The sequence below is a fragment of the Prinia subflava genome, chromosome 2 (assembly GCF_021018805.1).
Source record: "Prinia subflava isolate CZ2003 ecotype Zambia chromosome 2, Cam_Psub_1.2, whole genome shotgun sequence".
Lineage (NCBI taxonomy): Eukaryota > Metazoa > Chordata > Aves > Passeriformes > Cisticolidae > Prinia > Prinia subflava.
Window position 1 is genome coordinate 107,135,702 of NC_086248.1, and position 24,352 is coordinate 107,160,053.

At 51.0% G+C, this 24,352-nt stretch overlaps 2 protein-coding genes across 7 annotated transcripts in view; one reads left to right on the forward strand and one right to left on the reverse strand.

Annotated features, from left to right (window-relative positions):
• Positions 1-76: 76 nt before the first annotated feature.
• Positions 77-24,346, forward strand: LAMP5 (lysosomal associated membrane protein family member 5). 2 transcript variants are annotated; one of them, XM_063391489.1, is made up of 7 exons: positions 77-188; positions 3,975-4,073; positions 4,350-4,522; positions 4,715-4,846; positions 4,918-5,023; positions 6,387-6,575; positions 12,699-13,875. In XM_063391489.1, the coding sequence occupies exons 2-7, from the start codon at positions 4,034-4,036 to the stop codon at positions 12,875-12,877; spliced, it is 819 nt and encodes a 272-aa protein (XP_063247559.1). In that variant the 5' UTR covers positions 77-188; positions 3,975-4,033; the 3' UTR covers positions 12,878-13,875. The 2 variants fall into 2 exon arrangements, with proteins under 2 accessions (XP_063247559.1, XP_063247560.1); XM_063391490.1 differs by lacking the exon at positions 77-188 and adding an exon at positions 23,175-24,346 and having other exon boundaries at positions 3,896-4,073; positions 12,699-12,910.
• The window catches only part of PAK5 (p21 (RAC1) activated kinase 5), a 159,598-nt gene continuing 153,854 nt past the window's right edge, over positions 18,609-24,352 (reverse strand). For all 5 annotated transcript variants that reach the window (XM_063391484.1, XM_063391483.1, XM_063391481.1 and 2 more), the window contains 3 exons: positions 21,729-21,854; positions 19,556-19,690; positions 18,609-18,977 (listed from right to left, as the gene is read on the reverse strand). In XM_063391484.1, coding sequence (XP_063247554.1) covers positions 18,822-18,977; positions 19,556-19,690; positions 21,729-21,854 — 417 coding nt within the window. In that variant the 3' untranslated portion in view covers positions 18,609-18,821. The remainder of the gene's footprint in view (positions 18,978-19,555; positions 19,691-21,728; positions 21,855-24,352) is intronic.

Sequence of the window (24,352 nt, forward strand, 5' to 3'; positions counted from 1 at the left end):
GTAAAAATGTGCATAGTGTAAATATATTTCTATCACAGCTTATTTAGTCAAAGGAGTCTTCTTTGTTTTTTAATTTCATATGAGTGGTAGAAGCGTTGTGCAGCACTAGAGAACTGCCCAAGTGGAGTGTAGCAGCACAGCCTGGAAAAGCAGCAACTGAGTGCAGTGTAGCAGCAACTGAGACAAAGGTCAGTGAATCCTTAGATGTTTAAAGCAGGGTTTAAGCAGACTTGTGATGAGTATTCAGAATTCCTATTCTGATGCCACAGCCTATGAAGGTAGCTCCTGCTCCTTCATGATCCATAATGTTTTAAAAGACAAGTTGTGTACTGAGAGCGGCTCTCTAAGCCTGCCTCAAGTGCTGGATGGAGCTGGGAGCAGAAGCATTTTCAGAGCATGCTGGAGAGGATTTTTGTTAAGATTTTTAATTAAAATGTTCTCTAAAACACAGCTGGCGGAGACAGTGCCATGAGTGAGGAATTTTACACTGTTGCTTACTGCAGTGGTTTTTAGCCTGTACGGAGAAGCAGATGACAGACCAGGTATGGAGAGAACTGGACGGTGAAGCATCTTAGGCTCAGTTAGAGCCTGGCTGGAAAGCCCTGCCCTACCTGTTAAAGAAACCACTGGGAATGGAGGGCTTGGGTTCAGCCCACAGCCCTCCCTGAGGGAGATCAAACTCGCCTATTTAATTCCTTGGTGAGCGTCCCATCCCTCAGGGGAAAACTCGGGTTTTGGAAGGACAGAAAATACTGTCCAGAGCCTGTGTCTGAGTCTGTGCTCCCTGCTCAGCCAGGAGCGAGACATCCATCAACTGAGACAGAAAAATGGGCTTCTGTGAAACTGCCGAGCAGCAAACCTCAGCTGCCAGGCTCAGCTCCCCACACCGATACGTATTTCATCCGCTGGCAATTTAGCATAAAATGCAGGCAGTAATTTGAAATTAAGTGATGAATTTTGTCAGCTAAGTGTTTTGAAATACTGTTTAAGCAGTGTTTGATTCAAAAATTATTTGAAGTTTGGCCGCTAATGTAATGAGGTGAGAATTTCCATTGAGATGAAATAGGCTAATCAATTTGAACATTGATACTGAGTTAAAGCAGTTTAAAATGTCATTCCCTGCCAGAGTGATAGATTCCACTTCAGTGAAATTTCATCGAGGGAAGTGTCAGATTTTCCCTCTCTGAATCGCTTCAGAAAAATTCAGCTCAGCTGTGATGGGGGAGTCATGACATCCTGGCCTCATAGGCAGCCTGCTATTCTTTCACTTCTAGTAATTTGGGACTTGGTCATTAACTTGGCTGTTTCCAGGTGGGGGCCTATTTAACCCCTGCACCACCTGAGTGCAGTTAAACGGCACCACCAGGGACCCAAAAGACTCCTCAGGGGCTGATTTCCTTGCAGACTCCAGGTGCTGTTGCCCAGGGGCTGCCAGTGACACCAGCTGCAAGTGGTAACACAACTGGATGGAAAGCCCTGTTCCTGCTGGATGTGTCAGTAGTGCTCCCGGTGCTGCAGCCTGGTTGTCACCGTGCTGTGTGCTCCCTTCCAGGAGGCTGGGAAGTGTTGTTATGTCTGGAAGCTGTGGGTAGGAAGGGGGATTCAGCCTCCAGAGATACCCGGGCAGTCTCCAGAGCTGGGGGTAAGGGCAGGTGGCAGGGCTGGTTTCAGGTGACCTAGTCTGGGACCATAAACTGTCCCTGGTGACAGCATTTCAGGGTGGCTGATGCTGCACTGGCTCACTCGGGTGAGACCTTTCTGCTCTATGTTTTGGAGGTTGCTCTGTGCTAGGAAATCTTAGGCCTTTCCCCCTTTTTTTTTTGGCCACAGAGAGCGGGATGAACGCAGCAGCTCTGCAGGCTGGAAGTGGCAATTGTCACTGGAGCTGAGGGCTTTGTTGTTGTGCCGTGCAGCTGGGGGAGCACAGTTCTGTGCTGTGGGGCAGCCTTGCCCCCATCTCCAGCACAGCTGCTCTCTCCCAGCTGCTCCCTGGACCCTCCTGCACAGGCTGGATGCAGGGGCTGCTCAGGGTTGTGCATTTCGGGACTTAAGAGCTACCTAGAAACCTCAAAAAGGCTGGAAATTAAATAGTGGGCTAGAGAAGGAGATAAAGGGTAGTTAAACACTGAGCTCATCAGGACCTGAGGAAGCCAGGCACTAAAATCACCACAGGAATACAGCCTGGTGCAGTCACAGCTTATATTTTATAGGAGATTTTTTTTCTTTATATAGTCCCCTGAAATTATTATCCATAGGTTAATCCTGTGTCACAACTGGCACAGGTCTGACTCTGTTTAGGGGGTGTGCAGGAATGGCTTTCCATCATGAAACAGGAGAAAGAGGAAATGGTCAGAATATATTTAATATGTACAGAAAGCAGAAAAGGAATTTCAACATTATAGTTATAAAAATCAATGTGTTCCTTTAGTATCAGGTTTTATTGTTTAAAAAAGCCATTTCCCAGCAAGAAAGCCCCTCTCTGCACATGTGTGCCCTAGCAGAGAAAGAGCAGCTGCCCACAATCAAAACTCACCTTGCAATATCTTGCTTCGCAAAACCTTGGACCGTTTCCTCCAGATGCCTCTTCCTGAACTAGAAATGTGAACTGGTAGTGAATCCAGTGATGCCATCACTCCGGATTGCTGCTACCCCTTTGGCTTTTTACCAAAACACCATCCTCGGTGTAAGGCTCTTCATCCCCGCTGCTCCTGGGACTGGTGTCGTTTCAAATCGTAAATATTTGGATGTGCTCCTGGTCCCGGGGCGAGTGTGGCAGCGCGTTAAAGCTCAGAAAAAAATTGTCCCAGTGAGAGACGGGAAGAAATATTTCGGCGTCGCATCACCCGGAGCAAGGGAGCAGCTCTGGAGTCGGCCGCACTCGCACCTCTCGGCGCGGCAGCGCAGCCGGGCGCTCGGGCTGAGCTCGCCCGCTGCTCCCGCAGCCCCGCTGCGACAGCCCGGGGGGTCAGCGCTGCCCCTGCCCCGGCTGAGAGGGAGGGAGGGAGGGAGGGAGGGAGGGAAGGCGCTGCGCTGGCGGGGAGCTGAGGGTCCCGCAGCGGGCAGGGCAGGGGGCGGGCAGCCCTCCGTGCTCTCACCCCGCCTCGCAGCCCCCTCTCCGCTCAGCGCCGGGCCTCGCTGTCTCGCACCTTTAGCCCTGGCAGGGACAAACCCCTGAGTGTCCCGGCTCAGCTGGACCGTGTCCCAGCTCCGAGGCGCACCCCAGGTGCGACCTCCTGCCTGTGCCCCCCAGAAACGCCCCGCACGGGCGGTGTTGTCTCTGTTTAAAGCACCCTCTCGGGCTGTTGGGTTTTGTGTTTCGGTGGGCGTTGTGGTTTGTCACATCTCAGCGCTCAGGTGTGTCGATGGCCGCCCACAGAAGGATGCGGGTTTGCTTCTGACCTTGCCACACAAAAATAGCTGCACGTTTGTTCCTAAATTAACACGCGGAGCAGCTGTTCGCCTTCACCGAAATTAGTGACGCTCCGTGAGCAGCCGGCACTCCGGCAGCTCCCCTCCTCCATCCCACCGGCCTCTCCGGCGGGGACAGGCGGCGCTTCCCCGGGGCGAGGGGATCCCGGCCCCGCTCCCAGCGCCGGCCCTGCCGGGGGAGCGGGGAGCGCTCAGGGTGAGCCCGGCCCCGCTCCAGCCGCGCGTCGGGCGGCCCGAGGAGCCCGCGGGGATCCCCGGCAGCCCCTCCGCGGGTGCGGCGGGGCGCCGGAGGGGGGGAATCCCTTTTTCCCTCCTCCCCGCTGGCTGCGCGTACGCCCCGTCCCTCGGCGTGGGCGCTCCATCAGCTCCGCCGGCATCTCCCCTCCTCCTCCTCCTCCCCGCACACCCACACACTTTCCCCGTCCCTCCTCCCCGCCACTCCGCAGCAGAGCGTTTTTGCATCCTGTGCGGCTCCTGAGAAAAGGAGGTGTGCGGCTCTTTTTCCCCTCAGTTTTATTTTTAATTTTTTTTTCTTTTCTCTGGAGCGGACCTTTCGGCGGAGCAGCTGCAGCAGCCGCGGCCACGCCGGGATCGAGCAGGAAGGATGGCCGGGGGGCGCCTCCCGGGGCTGCTTTTCATCTTGCGTGAGTACCTGGGTGGCGGGTCGCGACACGGAGCCCTGTCGCGACGAGGCAGCCGCTGGCGCTGACACAGACTCGGCGCTGTCACGACACCGGTCCCGCAGCACCGCCACCGGCTGCCACATCTTATCCACCTGCTCTATCGCGACAGGGCCGCCCCGTCGCGATAGAGTAGCTTGCTCCAGCGGGCTCGGGGTGGCGAGGGATGTTAGGGTGAGCGCCAGAGCCTCGGGGCTCCGGGCCCGGGGCAGCCGGCGCTCAGCCCCGCTGTGCCCGCAGACGCCGCGGCTCGCCTGGCCGCCGAGCAAGAAGTTGAAAACCTCTCCGGGCTCTCCCCTAACCCCGAGAAGGACATCTTCGTGGTGCGGGAAAACCGGACGACGTGTCTCATGGCCGAATTCGCCGCCAAGTTTATCGTCCCCTACGACGTGTGGGCCAGCAATTATGTGGATGTGAGTGGGGGCCGGAGGCGGCCCGGGGGGTCCAGGGCTCCGGCAGGACCGGGGATGGCAGGGGACACACACGCACACATCTGCCGGGACTTTCGGAAAGTCCTTTACCCCCTCCGAGGATTTTCAGCCGGGGCGGTGGGGGGCCCGGGGGACTCGGGGGTCGCCCCGCTGAGCCCCGCTCCCCTCTTGCAGCTGATCACGGAGCAAGCCGATATCCCGCTGTCGCGGGGCGCCGAGATGAAGGGCAAGTGCGGCACGAACGAGTCGGAGCTGGAGCTCTCCTGGCTGGACCAAGCGTACACCCTCAAACTCTCCTTCCTGAAGGTACGGGCTTCCTGCACGCCGGGACCTGGGGTGGGGGCGAGGCAGGGTCCTGACCGGCCCTGTCTCGGCAGGAGGGGCACAACACGTCCCGGGGACCGGAGGCGTCCTGGAGGCTCAGCCGGATCCAGTTCACCTACGACACCTCCGAGCGCACCTACTTCAAGGATGCCGTCAGCCGTAAGCGCCGGGGCTCGGGGTTTAAGGCAGATCCCGGCGGGCGAGCGCGGGGCCGGGCTGGGAGGGGAGCACCCCGCGGGGTACTCCTTAAGTGTAGCTTAGGAGATAAAGGAAACCCTCCCGACAAAGCCGGGACCAGCTGCCGGGTTTAAACCGCATAGTATAAATTTTTCTTTTCCGTCTTTTTTTTTTTTTCCTTGTTTTTAATCACCGCGGTTGCCGTGGGAGGGAGAGCCCAGCTCTGCCGGTTTGCTGTGCTGCCCGGGCTGTCCTGTGGGACCCTGGGCCCGAGGGGTGGGGCGGGGAGACACCTGGTCTGGAAACGCTTGTCTCCTTTCCTGTGGGGAGATTGTTTTTGAGGTTAATCCTGATGATGGTGGGAAAGCAGCAGTTCCCAAGATAACTGAGATTGACATTAGTATCATATCCCTACACACCTCCGCACCTAGCAGCCTCCTCTTTTCTCACTGGGTTTCCATTCTTTTGGCTTTCATTTTGTTTTTATTTCTTTTCGGCTCAGAAATGTGCCGGCTTGGATTGAAAAATTAAATATTGTCCTTTGCGAATCGTTCTCCCTCAGGATTTTCCAACTCCACTGAATAGGGTGTTAGAGGTGTTGCCATAAAACATGCTGGTTCTGGGGCTGTTTTTCCCACTGGTGCTTCCACTCTTTGAGTCCCCAAAACAAGGAGCTGGCAGTGCCTCATCAGCCCCTGCCCATGCGAAGCACTAATTGCCTTTTGTGCTGCTGGAGGGGAACAAAGGGCTGCAGAAGAGCGGGCGGTGGAAGATATCCCTCATTCCAGCTCAGCCACGTTGGGCCTTCCCTTGCAAAACAAGCTTGGTGTGATGGGAAAATATTTTCTCCTAATTTATACTTGGGTGAAACGGTCCCGTTGTGTTTTCAGGAAAGCCTTTATGGCACTGCTCCTTCCCCCCTGGATTCAGAGCCCAAGGCAGCTCAGAAAGGGTTGTTTCCCAGCTGTAGGGAGCACAGGCACAGTCCCAGGCTGGACCCTGAGTCTCTGTGAGCGGGAACCATTTCTCTGGTGCTATGGACTCCAGGCGCTGCGACAGCAGAGCCGGCTCTGCCCTTTGTGGTGCAGTCCTGTGTGCCGGAGCTGTGCCTTCCCGCTCGCAGGAGGCGATCCCGGTGCGGGACGGCGATGGCGATCACGCCACCCTGCCCTGGCTGTGGGGTGTCACATAAAGCAGGGTCCCATCCCGGGAGCACACTCCAGGGGCAGCAGGGCCGCTGCTGCCGCATTGCGCCCCGGCCGTGTCACCCGCCCGTTCGGTTCGTCGCCTCTGTTGGTGGAGGCCCCTGGGGGCCGGACCTGACGCGTGTGTGTCCCCTGGCCAGCCGGGAAGCACACGGCCAGCTCGCACCGGCTCTCGGCCCTGGTGACCCCCGCGGGGCGCTCCTACGAGTGCCAGGCGCAGCAGACCATCTCCCTCGTCTCCAGCGACCACCAGAAGTCCGTGCAGCTCCTGCTGTCGGAAGTGCGGCTCCAGCCCTTCGACATTCCCGCGGATTTTGTCTTCAGTGAAGGTAAGGAGCAGGCAGAGGCACGTCCTGCATCCCCGAGGTGCTGATGCTGCCACGACCGATGCTGCCACGGCCTTTGGGGATGTTGCAGTGTACTGAAGGAACTGGGGTCTCACCTTTTCCAAGCAACCTTCCCCTTGCTGCTGCCTATTACCAGTGTTCCCTGCAGTCCCTCCAACCCATTCCTTGCCTCTGTGGCCCTCCAAAAGGCTTTACAAATTCAGCCCAGCTACCAAAGCATGGGCTATCATTGTATGTACATTGGCTTCTGTAAGGACTTGTAGAGTCAGATTGCCAGCAGGCCCCAGTGCAGCATCCCCGGGGAGCCCTGAGAGGCTGCGGTGTCTCCTCTGCAGCACAAAAATGCCTCAGTGCAGCCCCAGGGGCTTCTTGGGGCTGCTGCACACTGAGGAAGAAATGGCAGGAGACACCGGGGATGCACATTCCTGGCTTCAGTTTGATTAATGCTCATTGTGAGGGTGAAGGAAGCGTAACAGGGACTTCACTGAGGCTCCTCCAGCACCAAACACGGGGATGCCATTCCTTCTGGGATTCTTTAACATCCACGGTGGATAAAAGAAAACCTGAGTTAAAACGTGCTGTTTGTATCAAAGGTTGCACTGGAGTCTGCAGCAATGCTGCCATGGGACAGGATTCCTGCAGTTTTACCTTCCTTTATCCCAAGGAGCTCATGGTGCTCCTCCTCCCTGGCTCCCCCCGGCTTTCCCGTCAGGTTGAATGAGGCAGTGTAGTCATGCTCACCTGGATTAGGTAACACCAGTCCCATTCCACAGTGCTGCCTTAGCACTAAAATCAGTTAAGCCCTTTATTGTAACCAGGTGCAAATAAAATGTGTAATAGTCAACTCTTTTAATAACAAGCTAGAAAATGGTGGTATTCAAGCCTAGCATTAAAAATGTGCAGCTTTATTATTTTGTGTGTGGGGAATATTTTGGAGCACAATAAGAGCCCAGCACTGACTGCAGAGCTGAGTGGTTGCACGCACAACACGCATCCTCTCACCGACGTAGTAAATCCGTGCTGTTGCATGTGCTGGCTCTGGCAGAGCTCTGCCTGCCTGAATTACTCATTGCAAGGCCAGTGTAATACTGAGTAGGTTTTATCTGTGGGCAGGATTTTTTTGTATCAAAGTAGTACCACATTTTTCGTAGATTTACAGGGAGGAAAAGGTAGAAATTAATAGTTTGCTGTAGGTTTTTTTGTTGGTGTAGCTTAATCCTCTCCTTCTGTGGATCCTGGATTCCTGCACTCAGGGTTCGGCTGAGCAGACTTTGGAGGCTGAGAACAGTGTGTTTAAAATATGCAAGTCTGGGTCTCTGTGATACCAAACTTGTGAAGTCCAAGAGCTCCCAGTTAAAACGACCAAACTCGGGGCTCATTGCAGAAGGAATCTACTGTTCTCATGGTACACTCATTCCTGTCAGGCAGCAAATTTGTTTCTATTTTGTTTTCTCTTTAGTTGCTGTAGTTTGGTGGGTTTTTTTCTCCTGCACACAAAGAGATGATGTTGGTTTAGCAATCTTTAAACACACGGAGGGAATTCCTCCTCCGCAGGACAGAATGGCTTCTCTCTTTGTCAAGCTCAATGGGGTTTTCTGTTGTTGTTGCTCTCACTATTTAATTACACTCCTTTTTGTTGAATTCCACTGGAAGTTAACCGGCAGAGAGCACCTGGAGAGGGTAGCCAGCAATCCTGAGAGGGGATTTATCCATGGAGCGCCATCCTGGGCTCTGCTGCCCTCCCAGCAGCACGTTCCCACCAGCTGAGCTCACCCTCAGCACACACACGGCAGAGCAGGATCCTTTGTGGGGTCTGAGAATCACTGCCAATCTCAAGTTACAGTAATTAGCCTTCTCCTTTTTGGTTCATTAATTTCCCATTAGGTAAAATTCCTATTAATTATGAACAAGCTACAGAACATTTTAAAATATTTTAGAGCAGAGAAAGAGACCTGCTAGAGCAGAAGAATCACCAAAGGTGCAGGAGGGCTGGGGCCTTTTTTCCACAAAGAATTGGGGAGAAGGTTTCTTCATTCAGGACATTGTCCTGGCAAGGATAGGTTTAAAAGCTTGTAGGGAATTATCGGATTGTGTTTTGGTTTTTTTAAATGCTTAAATTCACGTACTAGAGATTTTTTTGGTGTGTGGTTTGTTTTTTTTTTGTTTGTTTGTTTTTTTGAGACATTACTTCCAACCTCCATGAGTCCATATTTATTTATTTATTTACATTTTCATTTTTCAATACAGAAGCAGCACTATTTCTTTTTCATTCAGAGTTTTCTATTTTATTTTTTTTTAATAGGGGAAGTGTGTGTACATTTTTCAGCTTAGAAAATGAGTAAAATGAGAGCTGGATCAAGAGGGTGGGAGAAGGCTTAAACTGATGAAAGAACCCCAGAGAAACTGTCAGCTCTTCCAATTTTACATCTAAAAATTTGAGTATAAAGCAGTATGATGAAAAATACTAATACAAAGGGATAAAATGGCTGAGAATCAGCGACTGGGATCCTGGGGTGGCTCAGAGGGAGCTGAGACCTCCCACTTGAGGGCCACATTTTCTCAAGGGTCCTTTCACCGAGGTATGCAGCTGCTTTTTTAAAAGCACCTGGTCTTTCTTTTTCTAATTTTTTAAGCTATTTAGTTATAAACACCCATCTCAAAATCTCAAAAATCTTGTCATGCTGGGCAGAGCTGGGCTGTTTTTCCACCCCTTTGGACAATCCCTGTGCTGATGCTCAGGCTCGTGCCTGAGGGAGGCTGCTGTGCCTTCTGCCAGGTTTTTTGCTGGGTTTGCTCTGCAGAAGGATTCTGCAAGAGGAAAATGGGCTCTTAGGTGGTTTCACAGCCTGGTACTGGAATTGGACGAGCACTCACCATAGAAACCGTGGCAGTACGTGAGCCTGGGAGGAGGCACAGCACAAAGGAACAGCGAGGAATGTACCTGAACTCCTCCTCTGTACCCGTCTGCAGTGGGTGTTCCACGGGGCAGGGGTGGGGGTGACACCGCCCTGGCAAGGGGGTGACACTGCCCTGGCAAAGGGGTGACCCCGCACTGTTTGGGATGCAGCAGAACTCCCAGCAGTGCCTGAACTTCCTCTTTTTGCCAGGGACCTTTTCGCCTCCCTGCACTGAGGGTAAACCCCAGTAATTTGGGAAGTGCTGAGATCTCTGTGACCTGGAGTGAAATACTGGGGGAAATTTGACAGAAAGGGTTGTTGTGCTGCAGGATCATTAATTTTGAAATCGTATCTGTTCCCAGTGCAGTGGTTTTTCATTTGTCAAACATCAACCTACCTATGTCTGAGGTGGCTGAATGTCAAAATCTGTCTGCTGTGGACTTCATGCAAACCCTTCTCCCCTCCTGTTCCCCCTTTGCCTTTTCCTGTGCTGATGGAGCAGGAATGATACCTGCTGCCTGCCTGCCTGCCTCCCTGCTGTGTTGTGGACCCCTCAGTGCCTTTGCTTTGAATTCCTGGGATGAAAAACCCTTCATTTGAGTTCTTGGGGTGAAAAATGCTGTAAAAAGTACATTGTTATAAATGTGAAAGTATTTTTATTTGTTGTAAAATTATAATGGTTTAACATTACATGAATTCATCCTCCTAGCAGTCAGCACCCAGAGAGCCTCACTGCTGCTGCAGATGTGTTTGTGCTCAGCACTTCCCAGTGCCTCCACACTGGCTCCCCATATTCCCATTCCCCCTGCAGTCTCCAAAGAGCCCAGCTCTTCGGTGGTCTGCTCCAGAAGGAGCAAATGGATGTTTCTGGAGAGGAGGAGGTGTGGGTAGGGCAGAGGCAGCTGCTCTGCCTGGGGACATGCACCGGGTCCAGCTGGGTTTGGGATGTGCTGCTGGAGACTGACACCTTTGCTTGGCTTTGTTTTCCCCCTTCCTTTTGGCTTTATTTATTTTTATTTTATTTTAATCCTCTTTAAAATAGTGTCATGATAAAGAACTCTCTTCCGTGGCTGCTTGCAGGAGTTGACACCCTTTTGAGTTGTGACACAGACACTTAAACACAGCCATGGCTTTCTGTGCACCACGAATCTCTGGCCATGTCCTCGGGTGTGGTTTGTGCCCTGCAGCCGGGTTGCTTTGGCAGAATTTGGTGGCATTCAAATGTTACAAGTGGGTGCTTTAGAGCTGGGTCTGTTTTCTGCACTGGTGCTTTTGGCTTTGCCTTCTCCACTGGCTGCAGCTCCCCACATCAAACCTGTTCTCCTGCAAATGCTGGGAGTCCTCTCAGCTGGGTTTCCAGCAGCTTTCTCTCCACCTTCTCTAGGGTTTAAGCTAAGCCACTTTCAAAGCAAAAATCAGTGTCCAGCCACAGCAATCTCCTGCTCATGGGCACCTCAGCACACGCTGTCTGCAGCCGTGTGGGGAGTGCTCAGGAGCTCCTGGAGCTTGGATCCTTCCCATGGGAACAGTGCTGGGTTTGTACCTGTGGGGAGAGGGGTCAGGGCTGCCCTGGCCCACAGCACCGCCCCTGCGTGGCTGTTCCTGCCCTCAGCTCAGCCTGGGTTTGTGTCCCTGGGAGCTGCTCAGGCTTTAGCATCCTAAACTGGGAACAATCCCACAGAGCGCTAGAAACCAAATTTTGGGAGCTAAGTAATAATCAGGATTTTTCCCCCCATTCTCCTTACTACAAACAAACAAAACCCCTGCATTGCAGCAATTGCTGAATCGCCTGTGCCACAGTCCTGGTGATTAATCACTCCTCTGGTGAAACAGTGAGCAACTGGAACTGAAAAAGGACATTCTTCTGTGTTAGACTACATTTCACTTTTGCCTTTTTTTGTTTCACCTCATATACAGCTTGCAATGTTTCCTGATGGGATCGCTGGGAGGAGGCTGCACTCCAGGACACAGTGAAGCTCCTGGTGGTGCCGGCACCATTGGAGAGAGGTCTCTGCTGTCACCTCCTGCCTGGGCCTGGGGGTCTCTGGGTTTTTCCTGCTCTTTGCCACATGCTGTTAGATTTGTGGAGCATTTGCTCTTCATGGTTATTGCACATCTCTGCCATCAGCTGCCCAGGGAACCCATCTGGACAGTCTTTAGCAAGGGGGGGAATTTGTGGTGCCCTTTGTATTCACTCATCTAACACACAGCCTTTCTATTTTCTCTTTTTTTTTTTGCCTAAAGTTGTCATTGTTTTCAGCACATTTCTAATACAATGAGCCAGAGAATTGCCCTTCCTGTATCACGTACTCTTTCTTTCCCCCCACCCCGAACTGGCATTTTTCTTCTTTTTAGCCTGGCGGTCCCATCTCAGCAGCACGGGCTCTGCCTGTCCATCAGCACAGAGATGCAACAATCTTGTGGGGAAAAAAGCACATCACGATCCTGTCACTCAGGCCTGCAGTAGACTCTGGAAGTGGAAGGGAGCTGAGCCAGGATTACCAGTGTATCATGTTTCCTGACCTTAGTGGCCTTTCCAAGCTCAACAGAAAAGTATTTTCCCATTGTATCACTATTTTCTAGTGGTTTATCAGGCTATAGCAGAGACTCATCAGCCAGAGACAAGAACACTGGCAGGGCCCATCCTTTGCCATATCTGATGGACAATGCAGGGTGCTCTTTGACACAGACACACGCGTGTGCTCTGCCGGGGCTGGGGCCGGGTCTGCAGGGAACTCATGGAGAGGGGCAGCGGTGCTGTTGGACCTCTGCCAACTTGCAGATGGAGAGGGAACCTCTGGATGATGTGTGGGGTGAGTCTGGTGCAGAATTGAAGACTTGCTGATGCTGAGGCCTCTCCAGACCCTCTAAGTGAACAGACAAAGCAGTTCTTTGGTCACTCAGGAGCTCGGGCTTTGGCTGCCCCGTCCCCAGCGAGGCCATTGATGTGTGGCAGAGAGGGCTGAACTTACGGCCATAAAGTGTTTTTCCAGTGTGTGGGCTGGTTTGATAGATGTAGCCTCTCCCTGCATCCCTGCGTTGTGACTGCTTCCACTCTGCTCCACAGCAATTGATTTTCTCCCCAGGGCTCTGCTGGCGGCTGCGGCTGCTCCGTCCTGCGCGGAGCCGTGACCGGGGAGCCACCACGGCAGCTCAGCTCGGCAGAGTCTCAGCCACGTCCCTCCTTCCCCTCTCTCTTCCCCTGCAGAACACAAGTGCCCGGTGGACCAGAGGGAGCAGCTGGAAGAAACCCTGCCCCTGATCCTGGGGCTGATCCTGGGGCTGGTCATCGTCATCACCCTCGGCATTTACCACATCCACCACAAGCTGACAGCCAGCCAGGTGCAGATCCCTCGGGACAGATCTCAGTACAAACACATGGGATAGGGAGCACGACCGAGCAACCCCAGCACTTATCAGGTAGAAAAAGCTAAAGCACTTTTTTCTGTGGGCGAGGAAAGGTCCTGGGAGGGGGCAAGGGATGGTATTCACAGCACCTAATCCTGAGTATTTCATGGAGACACTCAGGCTAAGGCTTGGCTTCAACGCAGACTCTGTAACGAGACTCAGTGTCTGAGGTGTCTGTAGGTGGTTTGAATACCTTCTTTAAGCAGCTGGGCTGATCATCTGGATACAGAAATGCTTCACATGTCAGAGTTTCACACTGGGAGCACAATTAACTTTCCTATTTTATTTATTTCTTTCCCTTTTTCCCACCTTAAGAGATTCTTACCTCCCCCTTCATCACCTTTGGAGCATTCAGCCCTCCATGTTCCTGTCCATGCAGGAAGCAGGGCTGGGAGAGAAAGCCATTGCACAGGGTTCATTCAGTCCCTTTAATGAAGGGACTCAAACCACATCCCTGAATTTGCACTCATGTTAAGAAAAGCATGGAGGCAAATGCAGGTGTGCTTTGGAAAAAAAAAATAAAAAAAAAATCAAGGTCAGTAACTCCAGTGGGGCAGATCACAGCTATGGAGCTGACCCCACACTTGAGACTGAGTGAAAAAAGTTTGGTTTTGCTTCTTGAGCCACATCTGAACTAAACTTAGAAAAAAAAAAGAAAAAAAAAAAAAAAAGGAAAAAAAGTACTGATACACAAATTATAAAGTGCCGTGCTACTGCAAGTCAACTGAGAAATGCTTCTGGCTGGGCATCCTGCACGTATTGTGATTGTGGTTGAGATGTTACATTGCTACCTGCAACTGATAATTTTCACAACAAAACAAAAAAAAAAAGACAAAAAGAAAACAGTAATGTTGAGGTTACTATGCAGACTATTCAGGTATAATCTAATGTAACAGAAAAAAATATAAAGGAACTCTTGAAATCGATCTTTAAATGTAGACGATTTTTAAAATCAATTAAAACATGTGCATATATAATGCTTGATTTGCCTTCTTAATTTGAAATGAGGTAATGCTTTGTACTCACTTCTGTGATGGAATCAGAACACAAATACATCATCTGAGTGGATGTCACATGTAGGATTTATTCCAGCAGTGGTTTTGCTGCAAATGGCTTGGTGAAGACACGATGGTGGTTCAGTATTCTATGATTTGCTGGTTGTCCCTAATGTTCTTCTGTCTCTTGGTTGTGTTTCCTGTGTGTTGTGTGGGCAGTGATGTGTTTTTTTCCCAGTACTGTCCAGTTCCCACTGAATCCTTTGGGCTCCCGTGTTGCCTCAGCAGGAGTTAGTCCAGCCCTTGTGTCAGTTTAGGGTATGGAAAACACTTCCTTGTTCTTACACTGATTTATTTCAGAGGCTTGATTGTTTTCTTTCAGCTTAAATGTCAATCAAAGAAAAATAGTAATTTCCATGTTGGAAAAAGGCAAGAGGAGAAACTTAACTCTTCTTTAATGCTGTAGTCTCCTCTGAAATTTATGGTTTTTTGGATGCAGCATAAGCCTTCCTTTAGTCCTGCCTAATTCCTGGTCTCATTTCTATGCTATGCTCAGCTTTCTGTTTTCTCATTTGGATGCAAAAAGCAAAATTATGGCACTAAGGATGATTGTGGCTTTGCCCTTTTCCCTTAGAACTCCAGGGAAAGGGTCCTGGGTGAGCTTTACACTGACCAAGTGCCACTGCCTACAATAAGCTGATAATTAAAAAACAAAACAAAAGGTTCTTCTAGAGGCAATTAGAAAAAGCCAGAGGTAGCAGGAGGGTGAATAAAAGGATTAAAGGTTCATCCCTAATAGAGAGGAGCTTTGTCCTGCCTCACGCTCGTCTGCCCTGGGGCCAGGAGGGCTGTCCCAGCCAGCTCCCATCAGCCTGGCACATCTGCCACTGTGACATCCCAGAGAATAATGAAACACAAAAAGGGAGCCAACAGCTGAGCTGCAGATGCCAGAGGAGCCCCTCCACGGCCATTTCCCCCTGGAGAGGCCATTCTGGCACAGGGCTGTGGGGAAGAGGGAGGGGTTGCGCCCCACTGGAGCCGTCCTGGTCACTCAGAGGACATTCCCACCTGGCTGCTTCCTCCCTTGGAGGAGGGGGAAGTTCAGGGGCTTCGCATGGAGCTGCTGAAGGCAGCAGGACCGGGGGCGTGGAGGAAGTGCTGAGTGGCAGTGCAGGAGGGGCACTGGCTGGGGACACCATCCCCTGGCAGGTGGCTGTGCCCTGTCCAGTAAAACTGCTGCCGGGCTCCAGGCCCTTGCTGTGGCTTCTCCAGTTGCACCACTGTGCGCAAGACCTGCCTGCTGTACCAGGGAGGTGCCCCAAACATCTGTGTGGGTTTAAGATGGAGAAAAGGCTGATCTGTGGTGCCTTCTGTGAACTGTGTTCAATTCATCCTGCCCTGACTGTCAGGGCACTCCCAGGGACTGTCCCTGCCTGACCCCAGAGCACTGAGGTGGTGGCAGTGGCCACTGGATGGGGACAAACCCTCCCAAACGCTGATGCAGCTCCTGTGCCTGCCTGAAGGACTTCTGCTGCTTTTCAGGTCAGTGAGGGTTTCCCTTAGGAAGCATTGGCATCACCTTCAGGGGGTGAGTGTGTCTGTGAGCTATTAGGAACAGAGTTCTAGGAATGCAATAATTATTCTTAATTTTCTGAACTGATAGAAAATATTTTTTGTTGGACTAAAATGTTTTACCTTTTTGGGGATGAAAGGAAAAAGAAACAATTTCATCTCAGTGACAGTTTGTATCCCAGACTGATGTATCTTGGTTGAAAAAAAAAGTTATTTAAGATTTTGGGTGAAAACCTTTTAAATCTTTTAATTCTCTCCATCCTTTTGCTCACATTTACTGAAATTGATCTGAATTCTCCATTGCTTTAAGCTTTTCAAGCCTATTTATGAAAAATTATTTATGCAAGACACTGTCCAGCTTCCCTCCTGCCTGTCAAACTGCAGCAGCATCTTGAGAACAGCAGCATCTTGAGAACGGCAGCACTTTGTTGTGATTTTTTATTTAGCTTTCATTTATTGATGGCTTTTTATGGGTGAGCTGCAAATTGAAAGCTTTGCTTTATAGATGTTTACGAACACAGCAGTAGAAGGTGGATAAATAACCTTATCACCCTACTGAGCTCTGTGAGGACCTGCAATAATTAAGCACTTACTAAAGCAGCTGCTAATGACTTACAGAGTACTTGTGATTAGAACTTTAATTATAAATTATTGATGTATTGCTGAGGAGGGGGCTGATATAGCCAGCAAATGTCCTGGCCTCTGCTGCTACGATCAGGAGTATTTGGGAGTAGCTTTAGAACTGAGCTCAGAGAAAGCCATCATCCCTTGGTGACGGGTGGGAATAATTCCACTGGAATATCCCACCGTACCTGGAGCATGGCCTCAGCTTCGGAGTGAATGGATGCTCTTCACATGCCTTAATTGTCTGTTTTTAGGTGATGGCATTACATTTTGCAATGTATTATGAAGTATTTACTGACATCAGAAACCAAAAGTAACAGAAATCCTCATTTGTAAGACTTGAAGACAGCAAATGACATTGCAGACTCATCGGCTGACTGGTGCTGCTGGGGAAGCCGGCAGGAATTGCTGGCAGCAGGTGTGAGAGACCAGCAGCTGTGAGCTAAAAATCAGGGATGTGTGAGGCAGGAGAAGAAAGGGATTATTCAGGGGGCAGAGAAAGGAAGGTGGAAATGCACTTAGAAATCACTTGGGGCAGCTCCATCAATCACTATTTATTTATATTTGTATATATGTATGTGTATCATACAAGTGTATCGTGTGTGTGTGTGTGTATATATGTATATCCATATATATAAGCACTTTTTTTCTTTGTTATCTGCTTGGTCCAGTACTGTGGGACTGAGTCAAATCTCTAAAGTAGAGAAAAGGCATGGGGGGGAAAAAAAACACCACACTGAAACTTGAAGTATTTATTAATGAATTTATTTAACTTGCATGTGCATTTGTCTCACCAGTAGCTGGTGTTCACAAAAAAAACCCCTTTGAAATCGACAAAACTCTCAGTGAACTTGATGAACACTGCTTAAAGTATCTAATGATAAGAAAGTTGCAGAAAATTCTTCATTTGTACAGCCTAAAATGTGCTGAATATTGAAGAAAAAACTCCCACCGCCCCCCTTTATTTAAATCCAAAGATGGTTAAAAAAGGTCATTTTGTGGCTAGTATTAAGTTGTGCCGTTGCCTGGAGTGGTGCAGCCTGGATTCCTGAGTTGTCAAGCCTACAAAAGAGAGCCCTGGGAGGCCGGGGGTGCTCCCGGCTGGGCGGGCTCCGGGAGCTGGGGGCGGCGGCAGCCAAACACATTTTCCTCAGCGTCTTCTTCAAATGTGCAAACAGGGGCAGGGAGAGAGAGCAGTGGGGATAAGACACTGGTGTAACAACAGCTGTTCCGTGTTCCAGATCATCCTATCTCCTGTTTCCTTTTTAATTGCTTCTCTCCCTCCAAATATTCTTTAAGGGCAGAACTAAAGGAGCTTCTCTACCATTGGCAACTCTTTTCTCCCAGAGGAAGATCTTTAAGCAACAGCTCCTGCCAGGTTTAGATGTTTGGTTATAATTTACTACAATAAATAACAATAAATTTATTAACTATGAAATTCCATAGTAAGAAAGAAACTGTGTGTTCACAAAGTTGGCTTTGTGGTTCTTAAAGATACCATAAAATGAGGTCAGTAAGAAAAAAACCCAAACTTGAAAAACATGGCTTTTGTATTATATGTAATTAAAAACAACTAATCATTAATAAATAAAATTAGTTTCTCGTTGAAATAATTATGAAGCACTTCTAAAAATTTGAAAGGCAAATCTATTTAGGCCTACAGTTAACATGCAAAGTCATCCAACAAATAACACAAAATTGTACCGCAGTAGTCAACTGTTGCATCAACATTCAGCAAGGTCTCGACAGCAGCACGACTCCTCCTCTATGGCAAACGCCTGGCAGCACATCCCAAGCCTGAACTCCGGCGCTCCCTCTGGGCTGGCAGGAGGAGCTCCTGCCCTCCCTCTCCACTGCCAGAGCATGACAGAAACAGAGGAGGCTTCTGTGGTGGCAGAACCGGCCTTGTGGTGGCATCAAAAGAGAGGGGTGGCCCCAGCCCAGGAGGGGGGAAAAGGGAGCCCCTGACCGTGGCTGGCCCTCAGCAGAGCTGGGGCTGCCACTGTCCCCGAGTGCCCCAGGGCAGGCACTCCTGCCAGCATCAGCTATCCTTGGCTATTCCAGCTGTCATGAGGGCGGGATGAGCCCCCTCCTCACCCCATGGGAAATCTGCAAAACCTTACAACTTCCTAAAGGTGTCTGTGGTTTCTATTTTTTTTTTCTTTTTTTCTCCTGTTTTCAAAAGGGTTAAAAAAAGTAGGAAACTTCATCTTCTCAAATTCTCGCTAAGTTACACTTATTACTTCAACCAACACAACAGTTACATGACAAAGTACTGCAAGTTATCAAAACGTACTGTACAGAAAATTACAAACTTGTTGCAAAATACATTGCGCTGCTCTGACCGAGATAAAAAGTGCTTTGTTTTGTCAGAAAAGTGTTCTTGTGAAACAGAAGTGCCGTAGCCTGCAGTAAAGTTCAGGTGTTTCGCTCTGGCTGTGCTCCCCTCTGCTAGATTACCTTTCCAGCGTTGGCATTGGTGCCTGTGCCCGGCTGGCCCAGCAGACGGCAGTGCTGGGAGCGCCGGAGCGTGCCCGGGATTGCTCCCTGTCCCTGGCACAGCGGGAGCACAGAGAGCACTGCCTGGCCTTTGGGCTTCTCTATACACTGTGGCATTTCCACAGGGCTGCTTTCCTTCAAGGTATTCTCCTCCCTGCCTGCGGATCCCACACAGCCGCTGGCATTCCCACACGCCGTGAGCCAGGCTCTGCACTGACCTCTTCCCAAGAGCTTCAGCGATGCCTGTGCTGCCGCATGAGGGGCACGATGCAGGAGGGGGGCCCAGCCAGCTTGAGGAAGGGGTGTCTCAGCAGTTCCTGTGCCGTGGCTCTCTGCGAGGGCTCCCGCACCAGCATCGAGTCCAGGAAGCCCCGGAGGACCGAGGAGACCTGCAACACCACACTGGCATTAGGGCTGGACAAAAGCACCCGCTTCCAGCTACGCTGGCTCTGTGCATGCTGTTTTCTTGGGAAGACAAGGGACACTGTCATCTTCCCTACTGCAACTGCTGTGCTGATCTGAAGGGCTGTGGGTCTTTGCTGTGCCGCTGATGTTTGAAGTATTTGGGTATCGCTGGGGTGCAGAACAGCACTAAGGGCTGAGGGCTCAGGTCTGATGGAAACACACCCAAACTGGGAGGTGCCCAAAGGCTTTGGCACCTCACATGGATGTACCAACCCACCCGCAGCAGGGCCAGTGAGCTGAGCTGCTCTGGCACTTGGGCAGGGTGGGAAGCACAGAGAGCCTGGGGCTGTGCCCAGCTCCCTTTGCCATCACTGGCTGCAAAGGCAGTGCCAGGGTTAGGCAAGAGGGGGCCGTGACTGATGGCTCCGGCCTCAATCCCACCCCCAGGAGTCCTGTGTAGCACCCACTGCTCAAGGAGGCCCCTTAGAGATGTAAGTTACCATTGGGGCAGTGTTACTGAGCGTGGGGCTGTGCAAAGCCCCGGCCCCAGGGGGAGGCTGACCTTGTGCACGTCCTTCACGCGGGGCGGGAGGTTGTCCCGGATGCGGCGCATGGCCTGCAGCGGTGGCTCGTTGAAGTAGGGGGGCTCCCCATCGATCATCTCGATCACCATGATGCCCAGGGACCAGATGTCCACCTGGAACACACGCGGGGCTCATGAGCACTGCTGGCAGTGCAGGGGCCAACGGGCTCAGCACTGGGGGTCGTGCAAACCCCGCAGCTGGCTCATGCTGCTGCCTGCCGCCAGCCCAAGGCAGCAGTCCGGAGAGCCGGCACCATCCATCTTTCTGTTTTAACCAGCCAACCATGGTTTCTCTTCTGAGCAGTGAGTGCCTTGACAAAACAGATTATCAGGGGCTTACAAACCTGGGTCTGTAGCTGGTTGGGGCGCTGCCCACTGGAAGCTCCTTGGCATGGAGAGGCTGTGTCCTGCTGCCCTGCATTCCAGCTGCACTGATTTGCACCCACTGCACGCCAACCCCAGGCTGGCGCTGCAGCTGCTGGAGAGCAGGGTACACTTCAGCTACTGTGAAATCACTTACTCCATTCCCCTGGAGCTTACAGACTATGGGAACTCTGTTCAAGACATCAAGGCAAATGAACGCACTCACTACACCCAGGCTTGTTTACAGCCAGCACAGGTAGCACATTATGTAAGACCTCTGGAAAGTGATTCAGCTCCAGCTCAAAAAAAAACCAAAATTTTTTTTTTCTTACTCCTGGCCTGCTGCAGAGATTCTCCAGAATTCCCAGTCCTCTGATGGATGTAATTCCTGTCATTTGCCAGCCCAAATACAGCCAGGGCCAGTTCATTCTGCGTTTGCTCTTTTGCCAACACTATCCTTTAGCTTAAATCCTTTTTTTTTCCCTTTCCCTTCTGGTGAGGAAACTTAATGTAGCCCTAAGTTCAGGCACTTTATAATCCCCCTAAGCTATGAATAGGCTAATAATAGTTGATGCTATTATCTCTGAAATGTCTGCTACAACAGCACAGATCCTGGGTGGGGAGCAGTGCCTGCAGGGTGCTCTTACTGTGCCGTGCCAGAGCAGTGTGAGGATGGAGCAGCTCCTGCTCAGCTCATCTCCCCTTCCCCGGGCTTATCTGTATCTCTAGATATCCACAATCTGTACAGGTATGTGCACGTTCCCCTGTGTGTGAACACACCCGCGTCCCTGGCTCTGTCTGCTGGCAGGGCCCAGCTCTGCAGCCGCTCCTCTCAGCACTCTCAGGCAGCAGCTCCGTCCCCACGCCGAGGAGCAGAGGCAGCCGCGTCCCCCTGGGGCTGTGTGAGTCACTGTCAGGCTGAGCCGGCACAGGGATTGCTCTTCCCAGGCTGCCGGGGCAGCACTGCTGTGACTCACAGCTGCCTAATGGAAGGGCTATGGCACTGCAGAGCTGCCAGGTTCCCCACCTTGCTGGGCTCTTCTGAAGAGTTCCAGTTAAAACTTGTGCATTGCCTCTCTCAGAACATCTGGCAGTGCTCAAACAGCTCCCACAGAGGTGCTTTTCCTACCCCTTTCTCCCAACTGATGACAGCAGTAACTGCAAGGAATGAGCCCACGTGGAGGCCAACCCTACCACAGAGGGTGGCAATGCAACCCACCCAGCTGGGCCTGAGTTTGGGAGCTACAGGACCCGTGCTTCTGCTGGCACTCCTGCAGAGGAAAGGAATGAGAGGCTTTAGGTGGATGAAAGCGGCGGCCCTGAGCAAACACTGACGGGACCGGGCTGTGCAGGGGGTCGTGTGAGGCGGCTGCTGGTCTGGCACATGCAGTGTGCACACCGTGACTCCAGCTCCAGACTGCAGCCTTGATACTAAAGAGCACCAAAGGGCCTCTCACAATGTGCAAATCAGGCCAGGTTCCTTTACTACAGCACCCCAAGCTGAAACACAGAAAAGCATTACACTGCTAGGAGTGCTGAATGGAGTTGTTATTTAATAACTTCATCCTGAGGAAATACTTTCAAACCAGGCACGATGCAGCACTCTGGGGCAAACGTAATTGCTGCTATTTAGCATAGCTGTGCCAATGCTTCTGAACTGCATGGCTCTGACAGAGCTCCACGGCGTGGGATATCCCCTCTGCAGTGCCTGCTGTGCTCACCTCAGTGCCCCAGGGAGCTGGGACATCCCCTCCTGGGCTATCCCCTCTGCAGTGCCTGCTGTGCTCACCTCAGTGCCGTAGGGCAGGCGGGATATCACCTCCGGTGCCATCCAATAGGGTGTCCCAACCAGGGACTTCCTCCTGGGGACCTCCTTTGACACCTGGGCACAGAAGCCGAAGTCGGACAGTTTTATCTGTGAAAAGAAGTGAAAGCCCCTCTTGAGTAACGGGACAAACTCCTCCAAGGCACACCCCCAGCTGCAGCCGCAGGGACAGGGGTGGAGCTGCAGCGTTTTCCTGGGACAGGGCAGCAGCCCAGGTCTGGGGGAGTGTCTGGAGCTGGGAGTGTAGCCTGGGGAACACGCAGCTCATTAAAATGGAGGGGAGATGTAGGAGAGTGGCAGTGGTGCTCATTCCTGATATCATCTGTCACAGCCCATTGCCTCTCCACCAGCAAAGGATGTGGAAGTGATAATGGCTTATAACACTTAAAAATAGAAGGAAAACAAAATATTCCAAACAGAACCCCCGTGTTTGTGGTTATGCATGTGATATCCAGTAATACACATATCCCAAGTGACACAGGCCCCTCCTGTGGTTTGTACAATCTCAGAGTTTGCCAGAAAATATGGGAAACAACTGACATTCACCCCATTCCTTTTCATCACCCACAAAAAATAAAACCCTTTCCAATGGTTTCTCCACCCCAGGTCTTCACACTGTGGACTATGACTGCAGAAGCTGCCATCTTTATGCAGCAGGAGAGCTCAGCTGGAGAAGGCAGGGAAGGATACCAGACTCCTTGCCAAAGAGTGAACCTGTTCCCTTTGCTTGGGAACTCAGGAATTAGTACTGTCCTTGAGTAGCTGTGGCAGTGACCTGAAATAGAAATAATGGGATACACAAGCACTCCGGAGAGCAGCTTTTGCTGCATCATGTGCCTGGCTCACACTTTTATGAGAGTTTTTTTTTAACAACAAAAATTATGGAAAATTATCACCTCCCCCTCCCTGTCGCTGTACAATGCCAAGGTGAAAACTCCTCCAACCTCCAACCACAACAGGCTGGTCTGAGGGTTGGTGGCATCACCCCCTTCCAGAAACAGCTTGTTCCTTAAAGCGAAAATCTCTTTTTTAACCCTCCGAGTACTTATTTGGAGGCCTGGAAGCTCTCAAAGGGATTTTCCTGGACATTTTCCTAACCTCCATCACTGCACAGTTCAATGGTGATCTGTGCTCAAGGTCCACAGGCTGGGTATCCCATCAAGTACTCGTGTCTGGGGATACAAAGTGAGCCCAAACAGTCCCAGGACAACTGGAGGGGGAAGCTGCATAAATCCCTGCATTGTGCACACTTATTGTCAGCACTCACTTGTTTTCTTTTGGATTCAGCACAGACATTACTTCTTTTAAAAGTTACGGGTATTATTTTTAACAGAATTATGAAATGATTGTGGGTGCTTCTAAAACAAAGCCAATAATAGCCAAGTTCTCCACGCTAAATGTGTTTTTCAGTTTACAGGATGAAGAATGAAAGAAATAATGCATATTTTGGAAGCAGAGCCCAATCTTCTTTTGTAGGAGCACAAGAGGTTTTGCATATCTATTGCTCATTGGAGTACATAAAAGACGACGATTTTCTAAAAAAAGATAATTGCACAACACAACCATGAAGAAATCTGCAATGCAGATAATAAGGACTGGAGTAATGAGTATAATGAGGCATTGTATGCAGATCCCGAGCGCGGATCAGATGTTATTTCAGCAACATGAACTGAAATCACAACTGAACAACTCCTACACGTGTGGGATTTTCTTTCCTTGACAGGATTAACAGGAGCAGCCTGTGACTGCTGCAGGAAGAAAATCCCTCTCCCTTGGTGAAGTGGGCATCAAATTAGACAGGCGAACCTTTGGCCACGGAGTCAGACCAGGCCTGGGAGCTGAGAGGAAGGGCAGGGTCTGGATCTGGCTCCTACCCAAGCTCAGTCCAACCTCCCAGGTCTTGCCTTAGACAGCTGTGTAAGGCCAGTGGAGCAACCCATAATTTTTTCGTGTGCAAACTCTGTTTTTTTTAACTGAGCAAGTCATGTGCAGCATTATGTCCCCTTCTCCCCCTGCTCATTAACAACTCAAAGACAGAGAAGTAACTCTGGAAGAAGTAAATGGAAGTGTGGGACAGGTTTTATCCAGCATCTTGGAAGTGTGAAAGCTACTCTCACCGTCTGGGGATGGTTTCAGCAGTAATGCAGATTATTTCCTATTTGCATAGATTGATGTGGGGCCTCCCAGCCAGCCTGGGGAAGCAGAGCACTCGTACAGAAACTGCTAAGTAAATGATAACTAAGTGTGGTAAAAAGGAATTGTTTTTTGGAAGGCATCAGGGCAGGAGTGGTGCACCCAAAAGGAGGTCTCCCATCACCTGATCACCACCCTTACTGCCTGGTTTCCTCTGCCTTTGAGGCTCCAGTCCCTCCCCATGGACTCTGCCTGCAGCACAGACGCCAACCACCAGTGAGGCCAGGCCAGTGTTTTTTGGATTCAGCTCTCTCACAAGTTGTTCAGACCCGCTAACAAGCATTTGTGGCTCACAGCCCCTCTTCCCCATGCCTGGGTGATTCTCCCTTCCGGGCAGTGCCCCCGTGTGCACGGGCGCTGTCTGGCAGCCCGGGGAGGCGGAGGGCGGGGCTCAC